Source organism: Podarcis filfolensis (assembly GCF_964270895.1).
Source record: "Podarcis filfolensis genome assembly, chromosome: 13".
NCBI classification, from domain to species: domain Eukaryota; kingdom Metazoa; phylum Chordata; class Lepidosauria; order Squamata; family Lacertidae; genus Podarcis; species Podarcis filfolensis.
This window is the reverse complement of record NC_139615.1, coordinates 1,624,163-1,648,670: the sequence shown is the minus strand read 5'-3', so window position 1 is coordinate 1,648,670 and position 24,508 is coordinate 1,624,163. Positions and strand designations below refer to the sequence as shown.

The window sequence follows — 24,508 nt, the reverse complement described above, 5'->3', positions numbered from 1 at the left end:
CTGCTAAAGAATCCCCGGTACTTTAAGCCTCCAGTGAAGGAGACGTTATCTACAAGGCTGCAGGATCTGACCCATCCCGGGCCCGATCCAGCAAGGCTCCCTCGCGCAAATCCCGTTTTATTTCAGAGCTGGATCAGGCCCCAGGTTAATACGTGTGCGCCTCGCGTGCAAAAAAACCAACAACACCCCCCGCAATATATATATATATTCCCCGCCCCTACTGGGCCCTGGGGAGTCGACGCCTTTTGCAAAACTGCGCGCATCTCTGGAGACCCCGCGGGCGCTAGGACCGCGCCGCCTCCCGCCGGCTGCAGCCAGCGCTGGGTATAAATGCGGGGCAGGCGGGCATGTGGGTCTGTTTGCAGTTTGCATGAGGATAAACCAGCCTGGGAGGGAGCCCGAAGTGGGGGGGCCCGCAGGAGCCTTGCTGGGCCCGCGCCGCGCTGCGTAACGGGCGCGCCCAGCCTCTCCAAATCCCTGGCAGCCTCCGCGGACCCGGGAGCGGAGTTAAAGACCCCAGACGTGGAGGAAGAGGAGGAGGAGGAGGTCCTGGTTCCTTTGCTGCAAGAAGGAAGAGAAAGGCGAGGCACGTGGTCGGTGTGCAGAGAAGAGGCGCAGGATCCTCCTTGCTGGGCGACGGCAGCTTGCAAGAGGGGAGCGCCCCCCCAAAAACCCCTTGCAACCCACCAGCTGCAGCGCTTCGGTGCGCGGAGGCAAGAGGCGGAAGGGTGCAGGATTGCAAGTCGCGGTTAATGGCAGCTGCGCCTTGCAGCAAGAGGTTTAATTGCGATTTAAAAGGAGAGGAAGGTGCGTTTGGGCGCGCGCCTCTGTGTTTGCGGGTGGAGGGGGGTGGAGAGAGAGAGTGGGGAAAAAATCCCTGGTTTGGTAAACGCCGCACTCCTCCCCAGCCCTTTTTACAAAATTTGTTTTTCCTGCTTGGCTCAAGGCGGCTGCAGAAGCGGCTCGCAAGTTGTTGTTTTTTGGCCGCCCTACATTTTTCTCCTCCTCTGCTGGTTTTTCTTGCAGATCTTGGGTGACCATTGGGGCGCGCGCCCCTCTCTCTCTCTCTCTTTCTGGAAAAAGGTTTGGGAGCGAATCGGAGGCTTGACTTGTTTATTTATTTAAAAGCCAGCTGCGTTTTCTGCGCTTGAAAAGCCAGCTTTCCCTATTCCCCCCCGCCCCCCGCTCTTGCAAAACACTTGGCAAAAATAAAAAAAAGTCGCCCCTCTCCGCGCATGTGTGTCAAACTAGCCAATTCTAACCCCCCCCCCCCGCGCCCGCCTTTCACCCAGTTTTGTCGTTTCGGAATGCATTCCTCGAGAAGACTCATCTTGCAGGTTTAAAGGCGACTTTTATTTTCTGTTCACGTGTATATGTGTCACTTGGGTACGTCGGGAGTCGCCGTATGTGTTTGATTCTCTGGGGTCCCTCAGCCCTGTTATCAATCGCTCCTGTTTTCCTTGCTTAGGGCTCAGAGCCGCCTCTAACACGGTGGTTCCAACACGTAATTTTTATTCAATGGAAGAAAATATTTTTTTGTTTGTTTTCTGCGTTAGAGAAAGGGGCATGCAGAAATTTGCAAACTTGCACTAAGCTCTGAAGTTTGCCACACAATCCCAAATTTTGCCAACGATTGCGGTTGACATTTTTTCCCTTTGGAGCAGATGTTCCCTGTTAAAGTTCCCTTTCGATTTGCAGATTTGGGATGATGCAAAAACCCCTCTGCTGGGCTGGGGGGGGGGTGCCTAGAAAGCACATTAAAATGTTCTCCCCCCACGGCAAGCCCAGGTTAATGAGAGACCCATAAACATTCCTCCTGGCCAGTCAAGGGAGCACATGACCTGATTCCATTCCTTCCATATTACCATCCCATTAATAGTAATAATAATAATAATAATTGCCCCTTGAAAGACTTTTTTTGCAATGAATCCATCCCCCCCCCTTTCTTTTAGGGTTGGGAGTTTGAGCGCAAACATTTTTTATTTTATTTAGCAGCTGCTAAGTCCAGAGAGCGCCACACTCGCCCGCACTTGCCATGGAAAAAACTGCGATGATTTATTTTCCCCAGCCTGCTCTCTTCACATGTGATTTTTATTAGAATCAAACTGCAAGCGGTAGCTTTTGCAAAAAAAAAAAGGAGACTTTGTCTGCTGGAAAAGGACTCTCCTTCCAAGGCAAACAAGGGTTTTTTTTTTTGGCGTGGGGAAAAAAGATCATTGCAAAAACTGTCCAGGTTACAAACACGATTTCGGCATCTGGCCGTTCGTTTTTCCCCTTCTTTTTTGTAACTTTGCGACTTGGAAGAACTTGGCTGACACACTCATGGACGTGTGTATGTTTTCCTCTAGAAAGAAGAAATGAACTAAATCTCGCACCTGCAGGGAGTTGGTGACACCTGAGCCTGAGAGAAGGGAAGCTATTCTGTGCCAACCTGGTGGGCGGATGGGTCCTGGAAGCGATTCGCTGAGGCTCTTTCCGATTTGCAAGGGATGACCGCTGCTCCTGAGATGTGAGCCTTCCTCCGAACCTCTCCGGACAGCTTCCTCTTGTTGCTTACAGGGGCACGTAGCCAGGCTCCCCCTCCTCATTCCTTCCCGAATCGGCGAGCCCTTCGTTTGGTGCCCCCTTTGTGCCCTGGCGTCCTCTAGTCTGGATGTGGCTTGCCTGGTCCCTGGCACCAAAACTGGCCTCCATCTCTCTGTGTGCATAACGTGCCCGAAATCTGGTACTCGGGGCATCACACTGGATGTTCCTGTGCCATCTGTCGCTTTAGCGAGAGTCTGCCCTGTTCATTTCCCCCTCCCGGGCCTTGGCATGCGCTGGGCAAAGGGCTTCTAGAGTCCCCGCGGCCATGGACCCCTCCGCGGCCGCCGCCGCCTTCTCGGACGTCCACCTGTGCGGCTACCTGCGCAAGCAGAAGTCCCACCGCCGGCGCTTCTTTGTCCTGCGGCGCGGCAGCGAACGAGGCCCCCCTCGCCTGGAGTACTACGAGAACGAGAAGAAGTTCCGGGCGGGGGGCCTCTCCCCCCGCCCCAAAAGGACTTACCTGCTGGCCAGCGCCCTCAACGTCAACAAGCGGGCGGACGCCCGGCACAGGCACCTCATTGTGCTCTACGGGCGCGACGGCACCTTCGGGGTGGCAGCCGAGGACGCGGAACAGCAGCAGGCGTGGTACGCAGCGCTGGTGGAGCTGCACTCCAAGGGTGAGTGGGAAGGGGGGGTCCACGTTGGCAGGGGGTGGCATGCGATCATCGTGGTGGCATGGCATGGCGAGGAGCTGCTGTGCCCCCTGACCCTTGCCCCTCAGCCTGGCCTGCGCCGGGGGGAATTCCGGCATGTGACCCGTGGAGTTAAACTCTGGAACTCCCTGCTGCAGGATTTGAACGGTCAGTGGCTACTCTTGAGTTCCTCCCGTGCTCAGATCCTGCTTGCTGGTTTCTCACAGGCAAATTTTCAGCCACTGTGGGGACAGGATGCTGAACTAGATGCCCCTCCTACCTGGCCTGATCCAGCAGGGCTGTTCTGATGCTGCTGTGGAGCCTCCAGGCCCAGGGACAGTCTATCTCAATTCCTTAATTATAAGGCGCATTTGGCCACTGTGCAAACAGGATCCCCACCTGGTTGGGCTCTCCTTATTTTCTTGGAGTATCTTCAGCCTTTTAAGCCAAACATGTCTTGGGGGGGGTCTTAATTTTTTACTATTCCTAAGGTGCTGCTGCTGCTGCTGTTCAGATCAGGCCATGGCCCACACAGGCTGGCAGCAGTGGCTCTCCAGGGATTGGCCCTGGGACCTCAATTCTCCACCAGAAGCGTGGCTTGCTTACACGAGCGATGCAATAGGAAGTTTTATACGGCGCCAGCCATCGGCCCACCTAGCTCAATACTGCCTGGTACTGACTGGCAGTCTTTCCCCTGCCCTCCCTGGAGATTGAACCTTCTGCATGCCAGGCAAGTGTCCTGCCACTGAGCCGCAAACCTTCCCTCTCCAGGCCAACTGGTGCATTTACCGCAGTACTGCCTACACAGGCCGGCAGCAGCTCTCTCTGGTTTTGGGTAGACCCATACCGGATGATAACTGCCCGGGGTTGAACTGGGAGCCTTCTGCATGAGTGGCAGAGGCTATACCCTGCTGAGCTGTGGAGGCTCTACTCCGCGAAGCTACCTTCAGTCTGTTTCCTCCAAAGCCCACGTTTGCGACCCACGGGGGGCTCTTCCAGGGCCACCAGCAGAGGCGTGTCTTTGCTTTCCGACCCTTTAAACTGGCGATTCCACCGACGCAGCGGGTTGGACTAGAGGACCTTTGGGAACCCCTTCCAAATCTATGGGTTTGTGATTTCCCCCAGGGGTTCCTGGAGGGGCAGTTTTGTTCCACAAAAACAGTGGTCACGGAGCTTCTGTGCGGCACGTGACCTCCTGCATCTTAATTCAGATGCCCAGGCCAAATTTCCTCAACCTGGGTGCCCTCCAGCTGTTTCGGAGAGACAGTGTGGCGTAGTGGTTAGAGCACTGGACCTAGGACCTGGGAGAGGCCAGGGTGTCGCCCGGGGGGGCAGTCACTCGCTCTTAGGCTAGCCTACCTCACAGGGTGGTTGTCGCAAGGATGAAATGGGGAGGGCAGGTATGTACGGGATATAAATGTGATAAATCAACTTCTTTGCATGCAGAAGTTTCCCAGTTTGATCCCAGGAGGGCTGGGAAAGACACACATCTCTTGCCTGGGGGTCTATTTTTCTCGCTTCCAGGTGGGAGCAGGTGACAGGGCTAGAGACACGGGGTGCATTGCAGTGGGGTGGGCTGGATGACCCCTGGGGGTCCCTCTCATCTGCACAGTACTGTGATTCAATGAATCTCCTGGCCCAAGATCAGGGCAGAGACCCTGATGGTCCTCAGAGGTCCTTTGAGCCCATTTCACAGATGGGCAAGCACACAATCACTCTGCAGGCCACAGGGTTCAGCTAGATGGCCCCTGGGAGACCCCTACCCACCCTGTAATGCCGCCACCCCCGTTTTGTTGTGCTCTGATCCAGCCTGGTGCCCTCTAGCTTTTTTGGACGACAACTCCCATCAGCCCCAGCCTGCAGGAGGGTCCCAGGTTAGGGGAAGGCTGCTCTAACCATTGCTCTTTGCTCCCCTTGCATGATTCCTGGGCCTCTGCATAATCTTTTTTGTTTACCCCCTGCTAATTAACCAAGCTATTTATTTCCTCCTTGCTCCCAGGGCCTTGTTGCTCTGCAGGTGCCGTTCGTTGGTCTGGACCAGGGGGGCTGCCAGCCAGTGTAGACAATATCCAGCTAGATGGACCTAGAGTCTGTCTCGGCCCCAGCTCCCTATGTCGTCATTTAATCCAGAACAATGAGGGATAGAACCTTGATTTGTTCCTAGGGTGCTTGGCTGCACACCTGTTTGGCATGCAGAAGGCCCCATGGTTCATTTCCTGGGGGAGACAGACCCCCCTGCCTAAAACCCTGGAGAGCTGCTGCCGGCCAGTGTCTGCAATATTGCGCTAGGTGGAACCCAAGTGTCTGGCTGGGCAAGGGCTGTAGTTCAGTAGCAGAGCGCATGTTAGACCTGCAGAAGGTTGCAGGATTCAATCCTGCAGTACACTCACCTTGGCGAGGTGCCGCCCCTGCTGCCAGCCAGTGCATGCAATATTGAGCTACCCATGGCTCTCTTGACCTGTCTCGGGATAATGGCGTCCCTCTCCTCCCCCCGGCTTGAGGCTGCTTTGGGAGCAAAGGTTTCCCCGGGACCTTTGGGCTAGATCTCTGCAGCGCAGCCAGCCGTATCCTGGCCCAGAAGCCGCCAGGCGTGGCATGTGGGGCCGGCCTGCCAGGGAGGAGGGAACTGGCTGCGGGCAAACCTTGGAACTGGGTCAGGAGGGTCCTGTGCCAAGCGCTGGCCTCGGTGGGTGTGAGCCTGCCCTGAACTTTGCTCCCGATGGGGCGAACAGGGGTGTCACCCAAAACCTTCTCCCCTTGCAAGAATTAATTCTGGGTGCAAGCTGTGCTTCCTTGCAAAACCTCTTCCCCTTTTCCAATTTTGCAGCTTGCGGTGTTGGAGATGTATGTTTGTGTGCGCAGCTGGTATGCGCCGCCTGGTACATAATGTTCTCTCTCTCCTCTCCCCCCCCCATACTATTCCTTGTGGGGGGGGAGGCTGATTTTCCTGGGAGAGAGAGAGGGGGGGGGAGAGGCAGGCCCCAGGACTCCTGGGTTCTCCTGGCGCACAGGGAGTTCTGGGTCCAGACCAGCAGTTCCCTTTTTTTTGTGGGTGGGGCGAGGAGCTACCCCCTCACACACACCTTGGTCCCACGACCCCGTCATCAGCGCCCCTTACAGAAAACCCATTATCCCATTGAGCAGTGCTTTTCCACTTGGCCCGCGAAGGAAGCGAATGATAAAACTCAAAAGCGGCAATGGGTAACTGCGCATTTATTATAAACCCAGTGTGATTTAATCGGCCGGGCGAAAGGCGCGAGCGCGACCCAGCCGCAGCCGGCTTTCTGAAGCCTGGTGGTCATTTAAATATATATATATATATATTAGTTTTTTTAACATATCATTTTCAGCAGAAATTAAACATACTTTTACATCTTGTACGGTTGGTTTTTTTTTTTTACTTCCATCAATTGCATCTGAAAATTTCCCCATCTATTCGCTTCATATACAATTCTTACATTCAAATCTCATAACTAATATCTCTGCTCTTTCTCTACTTTGCAATGTTTCGTATATCTTTCTCCGTACGAAACTCCTTGTAGTCCTACTAGCGTGATTTGTTGATTACAGTCGCCCTTCAAATAGTTCGTATATTTCTTCCAATCTTCTGTGAATCTCTGGTCTTGACGGTTTCGAATTCTTCCTGTCATTTTATCCAATTCTGCCATTAATCAAATCCATTAACCGAAGCCTGGTGCAATTTGCAATGTCTGCTGCGACTCATGCTTTCCAAGAGGGGGGTTGGTCTAGATGTGCTTTGGGTGCCCCTTCCGACTCTGCACTCCTTGGATTTTACACCTCCAACGCCCCTTTGCCTTACCTCTTGGCACAATCCCCCTATTAAATCCTGTTGTCCCCGTCCCCCCCTACCATGGGAACAGGGGGGGGGTGTCTGTGATTCACAGCTGGACCTGCAACACCTTTCTCTCTGAGCATCTTCTGTCCTCTCCCCCCCTCAACCTTTCCCCGAACTGTTTAGCTTAAACATTTGCTCTTTCCGAACCCCGGAGTTAACCTCAGGTTGGCGAGGGGGGGCTTTGAATTATCCTGCCACAATCTCCCCGGCAACCGGTCCCTCTCCTTCCTTTCCAGGTGACGCGCACACGGCGGTTGTCGCCAGGGCGCCCGGCTGTTTTTGGGTCTGTTTACCCGTTTCTCTTTCCATCCGCCTACTGCCTTCACCTTCTGTGCCCCCCACCCATTGTCCTCCTCCCCCCCCCCTCCAGCCCACTGAATAACCAAAGCACTCCTTGCCACATGGCCAGATCCTTTCGGCCAGTGCAGGTGGGATGTGTGGGGTTTCCTGGGGGGGTCCGAATGCGAGAGCAACTCTCGGCTTCCAGCAGCTGGTCCTCTGAAGCGCTGCTGCCCCCAATTGTGGAGGGCAGGGCATAGCCCTTGTGGCTTAGTCACCATCAAAATTCCTCCGTGAATTTTGTCCCATCGTCTTTTAAAGTCATCCAGGTTGCTGGTCACGCTTGCTTCCTGTGGCAGGCAGTTCCACAGTCCAACTGTACGCTTCCTTTTCTCTGCCCAGGGTCAGTGCATCTTGCTTTTAACCAGAAGGTTGGTAGTTTGCGGCCACCCAGGGATGGCTGCGGACAGGATTCCTGCCTAGCTGGAGGGGGTTGAGCTAGATGACCCTCAGGGACCCCTTCCAACTTGCAAGTCTATGATTCATTGGAGGTTTCTAAGCGGAGGTGGAATGGCTGTCTGTCCGGGATTCGACTGCAGTGCCTCTGCTCATTTCCACCTGGCCTGGACCTGGCCTGTCTCCCGCTACTATGAGCTGGGATACGAGACCCTGCGTTTCAGGGTTGTGGGTTTGATCCCCAGGTTGGGTGAAAAATCCCTGCGTTGCAGCAGGTTGGACTAGATGACCCTTGGAAGCCGTTCCAACTCTACAATTCCGTGGTTGTCCTGAACCCTCCTCCAACATTCAGCTTGGTTGGTGTGCCTTCTGAGTTATGAGAGAGGAACTTCCCTATGCACCATCATGTGTGCTTTACTTGAGATTGCTGCCTTGCAGGGGGTTGGCCAAAAGACCTTCAGAGGTACTTTCCCCCTGTACAATTATTCCTTTGCAAAATCACAGAAGAGCTGGGAGGGGGACCCTCAAAGGTCATCCAGCCCAACCCCCTGCAAGGCAGAAATTGCAGCTGACTCAACGGCCTCCTTCTCACTCGCCTTTTCCTCTCTCTCTCTCTCTCTCTCTCTCGTTCCCGCCCTTGCAGGAAATGCGCCCCTCGGCCGCGATTCTGCCTCCTCCCCCCGCCCGCCCTTCAAGGAGGTCTGGCAGGTGAGCCTGCGCCCCCGGGGCCTGGGCCACACGCGCAACTTGGCCGGCGTCTACCTCCTCTGCCTGACGGAGAAGACCATCGACTTTGTCCGGCTGAACTCGGACGTGGCCGCCGTGGTCCTGCAGCTGCTCAGCGTCCGCCGCTGCGGCCACTCGGAGAACTACTTTTTCATGGAGGTCGGGCGCTCGGCCGCCACCGGGCCCGGCGAGTTGTGGATGCAGGTGGAGGACCTGGTGGTGGCGCAGAACATGCACGAGACCATCCTGGAGGCCATGAAGGCGCTGAGCGACGACTTCCGGGTCCGTGCCAAGAGCCAGCCCCTGGCCTCCACGCCCATCTCGGTGCCGGCCCGGCGGCAGCACCCGGGGAACCCTCCGGCCGGCCAGGGCAGCTTCCTCTGGTGCCCGCGCCCGGAGAGCACCCCTTGCCTTCCCCACGTGCCTGGGGCGCAGAAGGTGACCGGACCGCGGAAGCCGAGTTCCCTGAGTGACTACAGCGCTGTCTCGTCGGACGAAGGCGGCTCCAGCCCGGGTGAGTGCCGTCCTGCTGGAACGCCCGACCCCCTGGCCTACCTGCTGGTGGGTGGCGAGCTCGACTACGTCACCATGGGCAAGAGGGCATCGCCGGACAGCGCCTCGTTGGCACGGTGGGCGGTGGCGGCGGAGGCCAACAAGCGGTCCTCTCTGCCACCGGTGGCGCTGCAGAAGGAGGGTCTACCGCGGAGGAAGTCTCCCGCCGTCTCCGCCAGCTACCCAGAAGGCCTCAACCTCCGCAGCTCCGACCCTGGCTACATGGCCATGCTGCCTGGTGTGCCCACGGAGGACCGCGGTTATGTGCCCATGGCGCCGGGCAGTGCCTCCCCGTCCCGCGAGCGAGGAGGCTACATGCTGATGTCCCCCAGCGGTGGCAGCTCCCCGGACGGCGCGACCCGGTGGGCGAAATCCCCCGCCGGTGGCGACTACATGGATATGTCGTCCGCCAGTCACTCGGCTTCCAGCACCCCGCCGGAGCGCAGCCCTCTGCCTGGCGGCGCCCCCTTCTTCTCCCTGCCCCGCTCCTTCAAGCACGTCCCGGAGGCCACGCTGCGCCCTTTCGACCCTCGCCACCTCTCCGGGTCCTCGTCCACCAGCTCCGACAGCCTGGAGGAGGCGGGCGGACACCCGCGGACCCTCTTCGCCTGCCGGGAAGTGGCAGCGCCGCCCCGCAGCCCTGGCGAGTACGTCAGCATCGAGTTCGGGTCCTGGGCGGCCGCAGACTACATCAACATGTCGGCTGGGGCTGCGCCGGAGGGACTCGCCCAGCCACCGCCAGCCGACAACTATGCCGAGATGGCACCTGGGACCCGGCTGGTACGTGCCCGCTCTCAAGGGAGGAGGCGGCACTGCTCAGAGACGTTCCCTGAGGCGGAGAGGAATGGGTTGGGACCCCCGGCCGGAGAGGTGCAAGTCGAGCCGGGCCTGAACTACATCGACTTGGACCTGGCGAATGAGGCGGCGCCTGTTCTGCGACTATCAGCGGTGCCCGCCCCAGCTGGGGTGATCCACAGCTATGCCAGCATCGACTTCCACCGCTCTGGGGAGCTTCGGGGGCAGAAGGCGAGCTCAGAGGGGGCAGGTGAGTGGCGGCGGCGGGCAGGTACCTGGTTTTCAACAACATGTCTGTATCACCATCTGAACATCGCAATATATTGGTATACAGTGGTACCTCGGGTTACAGACGCTTCAGGTTACAGACTCCGCTAACCCAGAAATAGTACCTCGGGTTAAGAACTTTGCTTCAGGATGAGAACAGAAATCGTGCTCTGGCGGTGCGGCAGCCGCAGGAGGCCCCATTAGCTAAAGTGGTGCTTCAGGTTAAGAACAGTTTCAGGTTAAGAACGGACCTCCGGAACAAATTAAGTAAATTACCCAAGGTACCACTGTACAGTCATACCTCAGGATGAATACGCTTCAGGTTGAGCGTTTTCGGGTTGCGCTCCACGGTGATCCGGAGGTAACGGAACACGTTACGTCCAGGTTTCGCTGCTCACGCATGCACAGACGCTTAAAATGATATCACGCGCATGCGCAGAAGTGGCAACATGCGCAGACGCGTGTTACGTTTGCTTCAGGATGTGAACGGGGCTCCGGAACGGATCCCGTTCGCATCCAGAGGTACCACTGTACAGTGGTACCTTAGTTCTCAAACTTTATCAGTTCTGGAAGTCCGTTCCCAAACCAAAGCGTTCCAAAACCGTCCCATAGAAAGTAATGCAAAACGGATTGATCTGTTCCAGACTTTTAAAAGCAACCCCTCAGACAGCAGTTTAACATGAATTTTACTATCTAACCTGACCATTGATCCATAAAACGAAAGCAGTCAACAAAATAAATACTATAAAATAAATAAGGCAGTGTTGCGATGATAAAAATTAAACAAAAATTCTTACCTGCACTCATGATAGTCATTGTTCCCCAGTCATGCAATCAATCGATCAATAGCTGAACGCAGTCACAAAAACAAATTAACCGAAAAAGCCTCAAAATCAAAAACGCAAAATAAATAGCGAAAACAAAAGTGCTGCCAAACTTAGTCCGTTCCGGAAGTCCATTTGACTTCCGAAATGTTCGAAACCAAGGTGCAGTTTCTGATATGTGCAGGCGCCCCGCGAACAATACCCAACAGCCACATTGGACGTTCGGCTTCCGAATTTTTTTTGAAAACTGGAACACTTCCGGGTTTTCAGCGTTTGGGAACCAGCAAGGCGTTTGAGAACCAAGGTAGCACTGTATCGCAATGTCTGAAATAAGGAAAGAGCTACACAGAGACATTTGCTGGCTTCACGGTTTCCCCCGCTTTGTGGTTTTTGCAAAGCACGCATCACGATTTGCAATATATCTCCAGATCAAATATTAGGAAACTGATATCACTATACTGGCTTGAAACCAGTTTTGGAGGATATATGTCGCGCAGCCCTGACACATATCATGACTCGTGATATATTGCCAGGTCCAAAACTATGAAACCGATATCACGATGTGGACTTCAAACTGGTTTTGGGCGATCTATCGATATGCCACGCGGCCGTTCTCTGCAGATTCTTGGGTGGGGGGGCGAGAACGGCTGCATCCGTTTAAAGTCCGGCCGTTCTGTTTCATTATTTGTTCAATTTGCCTACGTTTCGGGGCAGTTCACAGCATAAAAACACATAGGTAAAAACACAAAACACGTAATAAAACTGGGAAGGAAGACACAAACCAATCAACGCCCCTGGCCGCAAAGGATTCTGGGAGTCGCGCTTTGTGAAAGGGGCTGGGGGTTTTGAGGAGACTCCCTTAATCCCCTCGCAAACCTGCAATTCCTCTCCCCAGGGAACCTCAGGAATGAGAATACGGGTCTCCTCTTGGCACCCTTAACGAACTACAATTCCCAGGATGCACCCTGAACGAACTACAATTCCCAGGATTCTCTGGGTGGGAGCCGTGTCTGCTTAAAGCTGTGTGATTCTGCTTTAAAGGCGTGGTGCGGAGGAGGCATTTAAACAGAGGTTGAGTGGCCACCTGTCACGAGATTCGTCAGCCGTGATTTCTGCATCTCAGGGGGCGGGTTGGACTAGATAATAATAATAATAATAATAATAATAATAATAATAATAATTTTTTATTTATACCCCGCCCTCTCCAGCCAAGGCCGGGCTCAGAGCGGCTTACAAGCAATAATAAAAACAAGATGAATGATTACAACTTAAAAACAAAAATAAAATACAACATTAAAATAATGGAACATTAAAATATTAAAATGTAGCCTCATCGCAGGAGGAGAAGGAAAAGAAAAAAGAAAGAGAGGGAGGGAATCAAATTGGCTCCAAGCCAAAGGCCAGGCGGAACAACTCTGTCTTACAGGCCCTGCGGAAAGAAATCAGATCCTGCAGGGCCCTGGTCTCATGAGGCAGGGCGTTCCACCAGGCCGGGGCCAGTACTGAAAAGGCCCTGGCTCTGGTTGAGGCTAATCTAACTTCCTTAGGGCCTGGGACCACTAGGGTGTTATTTATGGACCTTGAGGCTCTCCGTGGGGCAGACCGGGAGAGGCGGTCCCGTAGGTACAAGGGTCCTAGGCCGTGAAGGGCTTTAAAGGTCAAAAGCAGCACCTTAAATCTGACCCTGTACTCCACCAGGAGCCAGTGCAGCTGGAAAAGCACTGGGTGAATATGCTTCCATGGCAGAGACCCCGTGAGGAGCCTCGCTGCAGCATTCTGTACCCGCTGGAGTTTCTGGGACAGCTTCAAGGGCAGCCCCGCGTAGAGCGAATTACAGTAGTCAAGCCTGGAGGTGACCGTCGCATGGATCACTGTGGCCAGGTCGGGGCGGGAAAGGGAAGGGACCAACTGCTTGATGCGGCGAAGGTGGAAAAATGTCGCCTTGGCTGTTGCTGTAACTTGTGCCTCCATGGAAAGGGAGGTGTCAAGGATTACACCCAAACTCTTAACGGAAGGCAATGGCACTAATTGGGCCCCCGCAAGAGAAGGGAGTTGGTCCCTCGTCCCCATGCCATCCCGACCTAGCCATTGGACCTCTGTCTTCGAAGGATTTAGTTTCAATCGGCTCCCACGAAGCCATCCAGCCACAGCTTCCAAGCATCTGGTCAGTGTGTCCGGGGCCGAGTCGGTGTGGCCATCCATCAGCAGATAGAGCTGAGTGTCATCAGCATATTGGTGACAGCCCAGCCCAAAGCTTCGGATAATCTGGGCAAGAGGGCGCATAAAGATGTTAAAAAGCATCGGGGAGAGAATTGCGCCCTGCGGCACTCCACACACCAAGGAGTGGCGCGACGACATTTCCCTCCCTAGTGCCACCCTCTGTCCCCGACCAGAGATAAAAGAGCACAGCCAGTTACGGGCTATGCCCTGTATCCCCACGTCTGCGAGGCGGTGGTCCAGAAGATCATGATCGACCATGTCAAAGGCTGCTGACAAATCTAAAAGGATCAGCAGTCCTGACCCGCCTTGATCCAGTTGTCTACGGAGATCATCTGTTAGGGCAACCAGAGCCGTCTCCGTCCCAAAACCAGGACGGAAACCGGACTGAAATGGATCTAATGCCGATGTTTCCTCCAGAAACCTACCAAGCTGTTCAGCAACCGCTCTCTCAATTACCTTACCCAGGTATGGAAGATTTGAAACTGGGCGGTAATTGGATAGGTCTAAGTTTTCTTTAAAACTTCTAATGAAGTTTTCTTTAAGAGTGGACACACCACTGCTTCCTTCAGTTCCCCTGGGAATGTCCCCGTGTCAAGGGACAAATTGATAATTTCAACCAGGGGGGTCCGCGCAACATCTGGACACTCCCTAATCAGCCAAGACGGGCACGGATCAAGGAGGCAGGTGGTGGGCCTACCAACTTGGAGGAATCTATCCACATCAGTAGGGAGTATCCGATCAAAATGGTCCAACACTGGACCTGAAGTCAGTCGAGGGGCCTCCAGTTCAGTCACTGTATCTAAATTGGCAGGGAGGTCACGGCGGAGCAACAGGACTTTCTCCGCAAAAAAGCTCACGAATGCCTCACAGCTGTGGGTCGAATTTGTGCTTAAATTTGGTTGTCCTCCTAAGGACGTTATTGACCTAATTATTCTAAAAAGTTGTGCCGGTCGAGAGCTAGCGGATGCAATGGAAGCTGCAAAGTAAGATTTCTTAGCAGCTTTCATAGCCATCTCATAGGCTTTCATAAGCGTCCTATAAGATGTTCTTGAGGCTCCGTCACGAGTCCGTCGCCATACCCGCTCTAGCCGTCTGAGATCCCGCTTCATTTTCCGGAGCTCCTCAGTAAACCAAGGGGCCCGGTTTCGATGGGGTCGCAGAGGGCGCTTAGGTGCGATCTCATCAATGGCTGCCAAGAGCCGGTTATTCCAGTCCTCAACACGGTCATCTAATGAGTCGCCAGGAGGAGCAGGGTTCCGCAAGGCTTGTCGGAATCTATCAGGATCCATCAGTTTTCGCGGACGAGCCCAAATAGGTTTGCCACCCGAGCCGGGGAGGAGTGGGAAGTCAACCTTGGCTTTCAGAGCGTAGTGATCAGACCATGGCATGATCACGTCTATGCCAGCCCCAAAGATCAGATCCAGTGTGTGGCCTGCTTGATGAGTGGGGCCCAAAACAAACTGCATCTCAGGGGGCGGGTTGGACTAGATGGCCCCTGGGTGCCCCTTTCCACTTTACAATTCAGCGATTCTCCGAAACCTGCTGCCAGGGAGAGGCTCTCCTTTCGTTGGCTGCTCCTCTGCCGAGTAAATAGGCAGGCTTTTCGCAGAAGCATTTACTAGGGGCTGTTAAAAGTCTATTCCTAGCCTGACGGGATTGAGAAACATGCAGTGATTTTTTGGGTTAGGGAGAGAAAGGTCACTGCTGCTCCTAGCTTGGAAGCTCTCTGTGTCCCTAGAGCTGGGGGCAGGCATTTCTCCTTTGACACGGTGGCTTGGCGGTCCCTTAATAATAATAATAATAATAATAATAATATTATTATTATTATTATTATTATTATTATTATTATTATTATTATTATTTTATCCCCTGCCCATCTGGCTGGGTTTTCCCAGCCACTCTGGGCGGCTTTCAACAGAATATTAAAATACAATAATTATTAAACATTAAAAGGTTCCCTGAACAGGGCTGCCTTCAGGTGTCTTCTAAAAGTTTGGTAGTTATTTTTCTCTTTGACATCTGGTGGGAGGGCGTTCCACAGGGCGGGTGCCACCACCAAGAAGGCCCTCTGCCTGGTTCCCTGTAACTTGGCTTCTCGCAGCGAGGGAACCGCCAGAAGGCCCTCGGAGCTGGACCTGAGTGTCCGGGCAGAATGATGGGGGTGGAGACGTTCCTTCGGGTATACAGGACCGAGGCCGTTTAGGGCTTTCAAGGTCAGCACCAACACTTTAAATTGTGCTCAGAAACGTACTGGGAGCCAATGTAGGTCTTTCAAGACCGGTGTTATATGGTCTCGGCGGCCGCCCCCAGTCACCAGTCTAGCTGCCGCATTCTGGATTAGTTGTAGTTTCCGGGTCACCTTCAAAGGTAGCCCCACATAGAGCGCATGGCAGTAGTCCAAGCAGGAGATAACTAGAGCCTGCACCACTCTGGCCAGACAGTCCGCGGGCAGGGAGGGTCTCATCCTGCGTACCAGATGGAGCTGGTAGACAGCCGCCCTGGACACAGAACTGACCTGCGCCTCCATGGACAGCGGTGAGTCCAAAATGACTCTCAGGCTGCACACCTGGTCCTTCAGGGGCACAGTTGCCCCATTCAGGACCAGGGACTCCCCCACACCCACCCGCCCCCCCCCCGTCCCCCAAAAACAGTACTTCTGTCTTGTCAGGATTCAACCTCAATCTGTTAGCCGCCATCCATCCTCCAGCCGCCTCCAGACACTCACACAGGACCTTCACCACCTTCACTGGGTCCGATTTAAAGGAGAGGTAGAGCTGGGTATCATCCGCATACTGATGAACACCCAGCCCAAACCCCTGATGATCTCTCCCAGCGGCTTCATATATATGTTAAAAAGCATGGGGGAGAGGAGGGGACCCCGAGGCACCCCCCTTGGCTAGCTCGGGGCCGTAGAACTGCTGGAAGGGGACCCCACCCCAAGAAGGGTCATCCAGACCAACCCCCTTTTCGGAGAAAGGAGTCGCAGCTACAGAACCGCTGGTGATGTGGGTCCACCCAACCTCTTGCTTAAAGCCTCCAGCGAAGGAGATTCTGCCCCATAGAATTGGAGGTTGAAAGGGTCCCATCGCAGGTACTGCGCTTCCGGTGCAGCTAGGTATTTTTTAAAAATCGCAGCCTCAAAGCATTCTATATATTCAGAGAAGCAGCGCTGCTTCCGGCTGAGCGGAGCCACTCCGGCTAGTAGCATAGCTGTCAACTTTCCCCTTTTCTTTCGAGGAATCCTATTCGGAATAAGGGAATTTACCTTAGAAAAAGGGAAATGTTGACAGCTTTGCTAGTAGCCGTCGAGAGCCCTCTCCTCTTCCTCCTCCATGGGTTTGTCCCCTCCTCTTTGGAAGCCCCCCAGGTCAGTGGCTGTCACTGTTTCCAGTGGACATGAGTTCCATAGGTCAACCACGTGCTTTCTTTCATCTTCCCAACATTTTTTCTTTTTCCTTTTGCAGACATGCATTTTAATAAGTAATAAAGAGCAGATGTCGTTAACAATCACCTCTGAAATCTCATTAATAATAATAATAATAATAATAATATTTTATTTGTACCCCGCCCTCTCTAGCCAGATTCAACCATGTTCTTTCTTTCATTTTCCAACATTCTTTTGTATTTCTTTCTGCAGACATACGTTTTAATTAGTAATAAAAAGCAGATGTTATTAACAATCACCTCTGAAATCTCATCAATAATAATTACAATTTTTTATTTTTACCGCGGCCACAGCCGGGCTCAGGGCGGCTAACATCATAAAGCTAACACAGTACACAAAGAACATAAGAACATAAAAACAGGCGGTCAATTAATTAAAATTTATAAATGTCATGGCTCTGTAAACTTCTAAAATATATTTATTGAGTAAAATTCCGTCTTGATCACCCATTTGGGGTTTTACTGTACCCCCCCCCCGAAAATAAATGCCAGAGAAATCTACCAATTAAACAATGAGAGACTAATAATAATAATAATATATTATTTATACCCCACCGATCTGGCTGGGTTTCCCCAGCCACTCTGGGCGGCTTCCGACAGAATATTAAAATACAATTACCTATTAAACATTAAAAGCTTCCCTAAACAGGGCTGCCTTCAGCCATTATCCGTCATACTCCCCAACTGAAATATCTTTTTTCCCCCTCCATCTTCCAATATTCAGCTGTGTGGGATGTTCACGAGTTCGAGTCTTACGAGAGAGGGCAGAAAAGGTCCCCCCATCCCTTTTCTCCCTGCAGGGCATAATTTTGCAAACTTCTGCAATGCCACCATTTGTTCGCCTCTTCTCCTTTAAGCATTTTCCGGCAATTTTGGGAAATTTTGGGAAACAGGCTAGCATCTCCCCTACTCTGCCCAGCGAGGGAAAACGTCGGGTTTGGCTCCTTCCTTAACCACAGTGATTTCCAAACCTCCCTGCGAGGCCTGGGGCATGTTTGCTTTGCCTTATCAGCCGCCAACCTGGCGGCGCACCTGCCGCGAGGCTCACCTGGTGGCACAACGCGGTCCAGAATTACTCCTGGCGACGCACCCAGGTGTCTCTTGCCAGTTCGTGGTCCCTGCGCTCTCCTCGTGGGGGGAGGAGAGGGACGTCATTATCCCGAGGCAGGCCAGCAGAACTGTGGGTAGCTCAATATTGCAGACACAGGCTGGCAGCAGGGGCGGCACCTTGCCAGGGTGGGTGCAGTGCAGGACTGAATCCTGCAACCTTCTGCAGGTCTAGCAAGCACTCTGCTACTGAACTGCAGCCCTTGGCCAGCCAGACACTTGGGTTCCCCCTAGCGCAGTATTGCAGACACTGGCCGGCAGCAGCTGTCCAGGGTTTCTGGCAGGGGGTATCTGGAAATGCTGTCGGGAAATGAAGCATGGGGCCTTCTGCATGCCAAGCAGGTGTGCAGCCAAGTCTAGCTCTGCATTTGGGCTGAGCTAGGGGCACAGCAGTTCTGCATATTCATTTATTCAATTGCAAATTAGGTCCCCTCTTTTTTCCACCCCAGGGAGCTCAAGTAGGTGCAGAAATTTGTAAACGTAAAGATGGAAGGAAGTATTCCTTCCTCTCGTGCGGCACTCGAACTCGTGGGCATCTCACAAAACCTGAACAGATAAAAAAGAACCACGCCGTTAACCTGCGGAACTCCCTGCCACAGCAAGCAGCCCCGGCCAGCAGCCCAGATGGCTTTAGAAGGCAAATTTGTGGAGGTGCTGGAAGCTGCAGGGAGGAGAGAGGGGGTCTTGTGTTCGAATCCTGATTGCAGGCTTCCCACGGACCACTGCGGGACCAGAGGGGCCGTTGCCTGATCCTGCAGGCTCTTCGTACGCGGTCCTGTCCCCCCTCATTTAATCCCCACAACAACCCTGTGAGGTGGGCTAGTTGGGCAGGGGCCACCCAGTGAACTTCTTGGCTGAGGGGCGCGATTTGAACCCTGGTCTCTCCCAGTTTCTGGTCCGGCGCTCTAACCACTGCACCGCCGCTGCCTCTGGCATTGCAAACAGTGGAGCTGGCCGTGGGTTGAAAAATCTTGGCCGGCTTCCTTCCCCGTCTTAATTTCGGGTCTCTAATTTGGAGAGGTGTTTTCACAGCTGTGAATGCTTAAGGTTTAAGTTAAGGCCGTCCTGGCAGGGCCAAGATCCCTGGACAGAATTAGGGTGGGGGTCTCCCCTCGGATGACCGGCAGAAGCATTTGGGCTTCGGAGGTTGGGGTGGGGAAAATCCATGCAGGAGTAGCACAAAAAGAGGTGTTTTCCTCCTGTCTGAGGCCTTTGTGCTCTGCTTAGCATGTGGAACTCCCCGACACATGATGTGGGTGCTGGTCACTGGCTTGCTTTGGGGACTTTTAAAGGTGACTTAGACCAGTCCCATGGACGTCTACCCAAGGCTGCTGATTGCCACAACAGATTGATTGATTGATTAATAATTATAAATTAATTGCCTTTGTATTACTTCCTGCTTCAGAGGCGGCCCGCCATAGAATGACAGTTGCCTGGGAGAAATACGGAGTGGGTAGAATGGAATAATAAATTCCATTTATATACTGCCCTTTATCAAAAGATCCCAGGTCGGTGTACAACATTAAGAACACATTTTGCAGAGTGCCGTAATAAAAAGCATAACAGCATAATAATAAAACATTATTTATGTTATGACTTCCTCGCTTCCCCTTGGTTGAATTTCGTTGCGTGTCCTTTTAACGGTTTTCCAAATCCCAATTCTTATAAAATTTAACTTAAACATTAACATCCTTAGATCTTCACACTGTGAAATTAAACATATTAATTCATCCCTTGACATAAATAAAATCCTAAACCGATTAGGTATCCGCAAGCTGTTTTCAGTTAATTTAACTTAACACATTTAACGAAGTAATCCTTAAATTTAATCCACTCTTCCTGATACGCCTCCTCCTTCTGGTCGCGGACTCTTCCGGTTAGATCGTCTAGCTCCAAAAAATCCCTCATCTTCATCTGCCATTCTTCTGAAGAGAAATGTTTTTGCCTGCTGTCTAAATATATGTAACGAAGGCGCCAGGCGACCCTCTCTGTGGAGAGCATGGGAGCCACCACCGAAAAGGCCCTGTTCTCTTGTTGCCACCCTCTGGGCTGGAGGGGATGTAGAAGAGTGCAGGGTCTGGGGTGCTACATATGGGGAGAGGGGGGTCCTTAAGGTATTGAGACCCTGAGCCATGTCAGGCTTTAATCACCCAGCCCCATATTTCCCCCCCCCACACCTCTCCAGAGACATAATACAAATCCTTTCCTGCTTTTAAGAGAGAGGTGTCAGTTCTTAGATTTATTCAACAGCCTGCAGGATCAGACCAAAGGGGGCCCCTCTAGATCAGCACCCTGTTCTCACAGCGGCCACAACCAGATGCCCATCAGGGGAAGCCCAAAAGCAGGATTCGAACACAAGACCGACACTCTCCCCTCCTGCCGTTTCCAGGAACAACTATTCGGAAGCATCGCTGCCTCAAATTGTGAAGGGCAGAGTGTGGCCATCGCGGCCGGCGGCTATCGATAGCCCTCCCCTCTATGAATTTGCCCAGTCCTCTTTTACAAACAATCCTGTGGGAGGGAGTTCCGTAGTCCATGCGAAAAAGTACTTTTATCTGCCCGAAATCTCCCATCGTTCGTTGGCTGTCCCCTCCTGCCCCCACCAGATTATTTCCAGAGCGCTCTATACCCCGGGATCTCTCTGCCGGCCCACAAAGGAGCAAGCCCCGCTTTTTAGCCTCGGTTTTCCCCAGCTGTGAAATGGGCGCGTCTTGAGAGCCCATTGCTGTAAGTGTGAGTCTCGTAGGTGGCTGCCCCCCTCCTTCCCCAACCAAAGCATCTGGTTGGGGAAAGGGTGGGGGCTGCACTCTAGGAAAGGGAGAAACCTATTTGCATGCTGGCCCCCCCCTGGTTTAGGGGGCTTGAAGAGAAGACGTTCTTCCCCAAATCCTCACCTGCCCTGTTAAAATTCCTCTCTATATTTATCTGCTTCCTCCGACAGCTGAGGCTGCCTTGCCGTCCCTGGAGAGCGGGGGGGGGGCAGGTTTCCCCTCCGCTGCTCCTCTCCCCCCCCCCCCCAATGCTTTCCTTCCTCCCTTCCTTCCATTCTTTCCTTCTCGTCTTCATGGCGAGGGGCACAGTTTCTGCACACCCCTCTCCATCGTCTGCCACACTGCCAAAGCTCAAGGCCCAAGGGAATTCACTGGAGGAAGGGGCGGAGCAAGGTCTGCGAGGGGCGTGGCCTTGGAGAGGGTCCCAAGGGCCACGTAGAGAGGCCTGGGGGCCACATCCAGTCTGCAGGCCACCATGGATCCAGTGCTGACCTTCTTTTCCTCTAAGCTATTTTCGTTCCTTTTTTGGGGCGTGCCACAAAAGCTTCCTTCCTTCCTTTTTCTTCCTTTCTTCCTTTCATTATCTTCCTTCCTTCCTTCCTTCCTTCCTTCCTTCCTTCCTTCCTTCCTTCCTTCCTTCGTCTTCCTTCCTCTTTATTTTGCTCTTTTTCTTTATCTCCCCCTTCCTTCCTTCCTTCCTTTATCTTCCTTTATCCTCCTTTTTCTTCCTCCCTTCCTCTCTCTTCTTCCTCCCTCCCTCCCTCCCACAGTCATACCTCTGGTTGCGAACATGATCCGTGCAGGAGGCACGTTCGCAACCCGCAGCCTCAAGTGCTACGTCTGCGCACACACGTGATGCGATTCAGTGCTTCTGCGCATGACATCATTTTGCGCTTCTGTGCATGCGTGAGCGCCGAAACCTGGAAGTAACCCATTCTGGTAATTCCGGGTTCAGCGCGGTCCGCAACCCAAAAATGCGCAACCCGCAGCGTTCGTAACCCAAGGTATGACTGTATTTCATATTCCTTCCCTTCCTTCCTTCCTTCCTTCCTTCCTTCCTTCCTTCCTTTATTTTCATTTTCATTCCCTCCTTCATCTTCCTTCTTTCTTTCTTTCTTTCTTTCTTTCTTTCTTTCTTTCTTTCTTTCTTTCTTTCTTTTGTTCTTTTTCTTTATCTCTTCCTTTCTTCCTTTATCTTCCTTTTCCTTCCTTCATTGTCCTTCCCCTTTCTTTCTTTCTTTCTTTCTTTCTTTCTTTCTTTCTTTCCCTTCCTTCCTTCCTCCCTCCCTCCCTCCCTCCCTCCTATTTTCTATTCCTTCCCTTCTTTTCCTTCCTTCCTTCCCACCAGCTCTTTCTTGCAGCCCCCCCTTGCTGTCTCTCTGCCCCCCCCCCAGTTTCCATCCTTAAACTCCATCCCCTGCGACGGTGACAGCGCCTCCCCTGCGCAGCCCTGGGGCTTTTTCGTTGAGAGGAAAGGCGCAAGTTCAGTGCAACAAGATAGAAGCGGATGACATTATGCAACGGACAGAGAAACGTCTCTTCCCTCTTCCCCAAAACGAGAATTCGCGGGCATCCAGCGAAGCTGGATTTGGGGAGATTCAGGGCAGAGAAAAGAAAACTCCCTCTTCACGCAGCACAGAGTTAGACTGTGGAACTCCCTGCCACAGCAGGCGGGGATGGCCACAAAAGAGGACGAAACAAATCCATGAAGGAGGAAAGGGCTACCAGTGGCCAGGCGTTCGAATCCTGCTTGCGAGTTTCCCAGTTGAGGGTGGAGGGGGGGCCCTGATCCTGAAGACCCCTATGTTCTGGGGCTCTTTTCTCTTGAGCGGACCTGGCCCTCACAGCACAGAGCGTTCTGGTTTTCTTTTTTTATTACACTGGGACCTTGTTCCCAACCCGTCGGGCCCAGACTATAATTTTCATACCAGGGAGAGCTTTGCTCCTGGCTCACACACACAACTCCCTCCCCCCCTTTTTTTAGTATTTTCCTTTTTTTATTCGTTGCTCAGAAACTTGGCTTCTTGCTGGACGAGAGACGTGGTTATGGGGACAGCCCTCTCCCTTTTGGAGATTTGGGGGGGGGGTCTTGTGGGGCTGGGTTTGGAAAAGCGGATTAAGAATTAAGGACAGTACTTATACCCCAGCCAGATGGGTGGGGTATAACTAATTTATTATTATTATTATTATTATTATTATTATTATTATTATTATTATTATTTATTTATTTCTAAGTGCCCTGTGGCTGCTGGGTTGCGCTCTTGAGCCGGGGTCTCTTCTAAGGCCCCCTCTGCCAACGGGAAGGAAGGGACGGGGCCCTCTGAGCACGTGCAAAGTGTCTGGGTGGGAAAAGCTGACCAGGAGGAATAATTCCCCTTAAACCTCTTTTTCGCCCCGTCTCTGGGTTCCTTTCTTTGGTTGACCTGGTGCCTGAAACAGATTTATTTTTTCTCTTCCTCTCTCATTTCAGATTCCTGATCCAGTCGGCAAGGAAGATAACGCAAACCGGCCTCCCTTGTCGCCGACATCATTTTTCACGATGGTTGGGGTTTTTTGCACTATAGCAATATTGGCTTCTTTAATTTCCCACCCCTCGGCCGCAGTTCTTTGGACGTAAAGTGCCTTTTTTGGGGGTGTTTACCCCCCCCCTTCCCCATGGGAGAACTCTGGAATTGTGCCCTAATCTGCTTGCCACCAAAGATGTGTATGTGTTTGTTGGCACGTGTGTTGGGTTTTTTGGGGGGTTTCTGTGTGTGTTTGTTTGGCCACCTCTGTAAGTCTGGGAAACGAATTGCCCAATCCGATTCTGCAAGGTGGAGTTTCCCAACCTGGCGCCCTCCCGCTGCGTTGCGCTACAACTCCCTGGGAGTTATAGCGCAGAGCCACAGGAGGAATGGGAAGAACGTGCATCCCAGAACTTATCTTGCTTAACTTTGGAAATACACCCCTGTCGTCGTCGTCCCCCCTTGCAAAAAAGAAATGCTAAAGGGTCCTGCTTTTTTTGCTTCAGAGGGAGCTGCTGTGAACCCGTGTCTCTCCTCTGTGTCGTTTGTGGCCAAACGCCCCACCCGACTCAAGTGCCTGTGAAGACCCCCCCCCAAATCGCTGCAGCAGTTTGCAGAGAGAGAGGGAATATTTTGGGGTTCCCCAAAACTCCCCTGGGCCCGTCTCGTGACGCCTCGCACTTCTTTGCTGTTGGGAACTGACGGCATTATTTGCTTCTCTCGTATTTGGAAATAAAAGAGATTCTCAGAACTGGAAAACGGAGGTGTGGGGTGAATTCTGAGGAGGCGATGGGGGTGTCTTGCCCCTTCTGGAGCCAGGGTGGGTTGGAGCGGGGCCACAGGAGGGCGGTGGTCCCCCCCCCCCAGTGCATGCTTTTGTTGAGATTCCTGCGGGTTGGACTGGATGACCTCTGGGAGCCCCGTGCATCTCTACAATCCTGTGCTCTCAAGGTTTTTAAACAGGTTGAATGGGCATCTCTTGGGGATTCAGCCGTGGTTCCAGAGGGAGGCAGGTGGGGACTGAATTTCTCTTTGCAAACTCCCAACGCAGCCTTTCTCAACCTGTGGGTCCCCAGATGATGTTGGACTACAGAGCCACCACCGAGAAGGCCCCGTCCTCATGCTGCCAGCCTCTGGGCATCCTGTGGAGGGGGCACACAATGGGGTCCCCCCCCCGACTCCTCCCCATCAGTCAACGATTCACTTAATACCTAGTCCCTTTAATCCAGCCTTTCTCTACCTGTGGGTCCCCAGATGATGTTGGACTACAACTCCCATCTCCCCTAGCTAGCAAGGCCAGAGCTCAGGGATGATGGGAGTTGTAGTCCAACCACATCTGGGGACCCACAGGTTGAGAACTGCTGTGACCCAACAGAAGCAGGGCGGGTGGGCCTGAGCCCCCCCCCCAACTCTGGCCCAAGCAGTTTTAAAGGTGGGGAGACCCCTGGCTTCCCAGTAGGACAGGTGGAAAGGGGGTCTTGGTGGACCA

At 53.1% G+C, this 24,508-nt stretch overlaps 1 protein-coding gene across 4 annotated transcripts; it reads left to right on the top strand.

Moving 5' to 3' along the window:
* Nucleotides 1-229: 229 nt before the first annotated feature.
* On the top strand, nt 230-23,778 carry LOC310746813 (insulin receptor substrate 1-like). Of its 4 annotated transcripts, none has more exons than XM_083580936.1 (4): nt 230-728; nt 2,349-3,203; nt 8,453-10,132; nt 22,986-23,778. In XM_083580936.1, the coding sequence occupies exons 2-4, from the start codon at nt 2,852-2,854 to the stop codon at nt 22,991-22,993; spliced, it is 2,040 nt and encodes a 679-aa protein (XP_083437062.1). In that variant the 5' UTR covers nt 230-728; nt 2,349-2,851; the 3' UTR covers nt 22,994-23,778. The 4 variants fall into 4 exon arrangements, with proteins under 4 accessions (XP_083437062.1, XP_083437063.1, XP_083437065.1 ...); XM_083580937.1 differs by having other exon boundaries at nt 230-807; XM_083580939.1 differs by having other exon boundaries at nt 278-590; nt 2,353-3,203.
* The last annotated feature ends 730 nt before the right edge of the window (nt 23,779-24,508 follow it).

Excerpts from the sequence above, each read along its gene's own strand:
- LOC310746813 (XM_083580936.1), top strand. The coding sequence starts at position 2,852 with ATGGACCCCTCCGCGGCCGCCGCCGCCTTCTCGGACGTCCACCTGTGC. Across the intron at positions 3,204-8,452 it reads GGTGGAGCTGCACTCCAAGG|GAAATGCGCCCCTCGGCCGC; the intron begins GTGAGTGGGAAG and ends CCGCCCTTGCAG.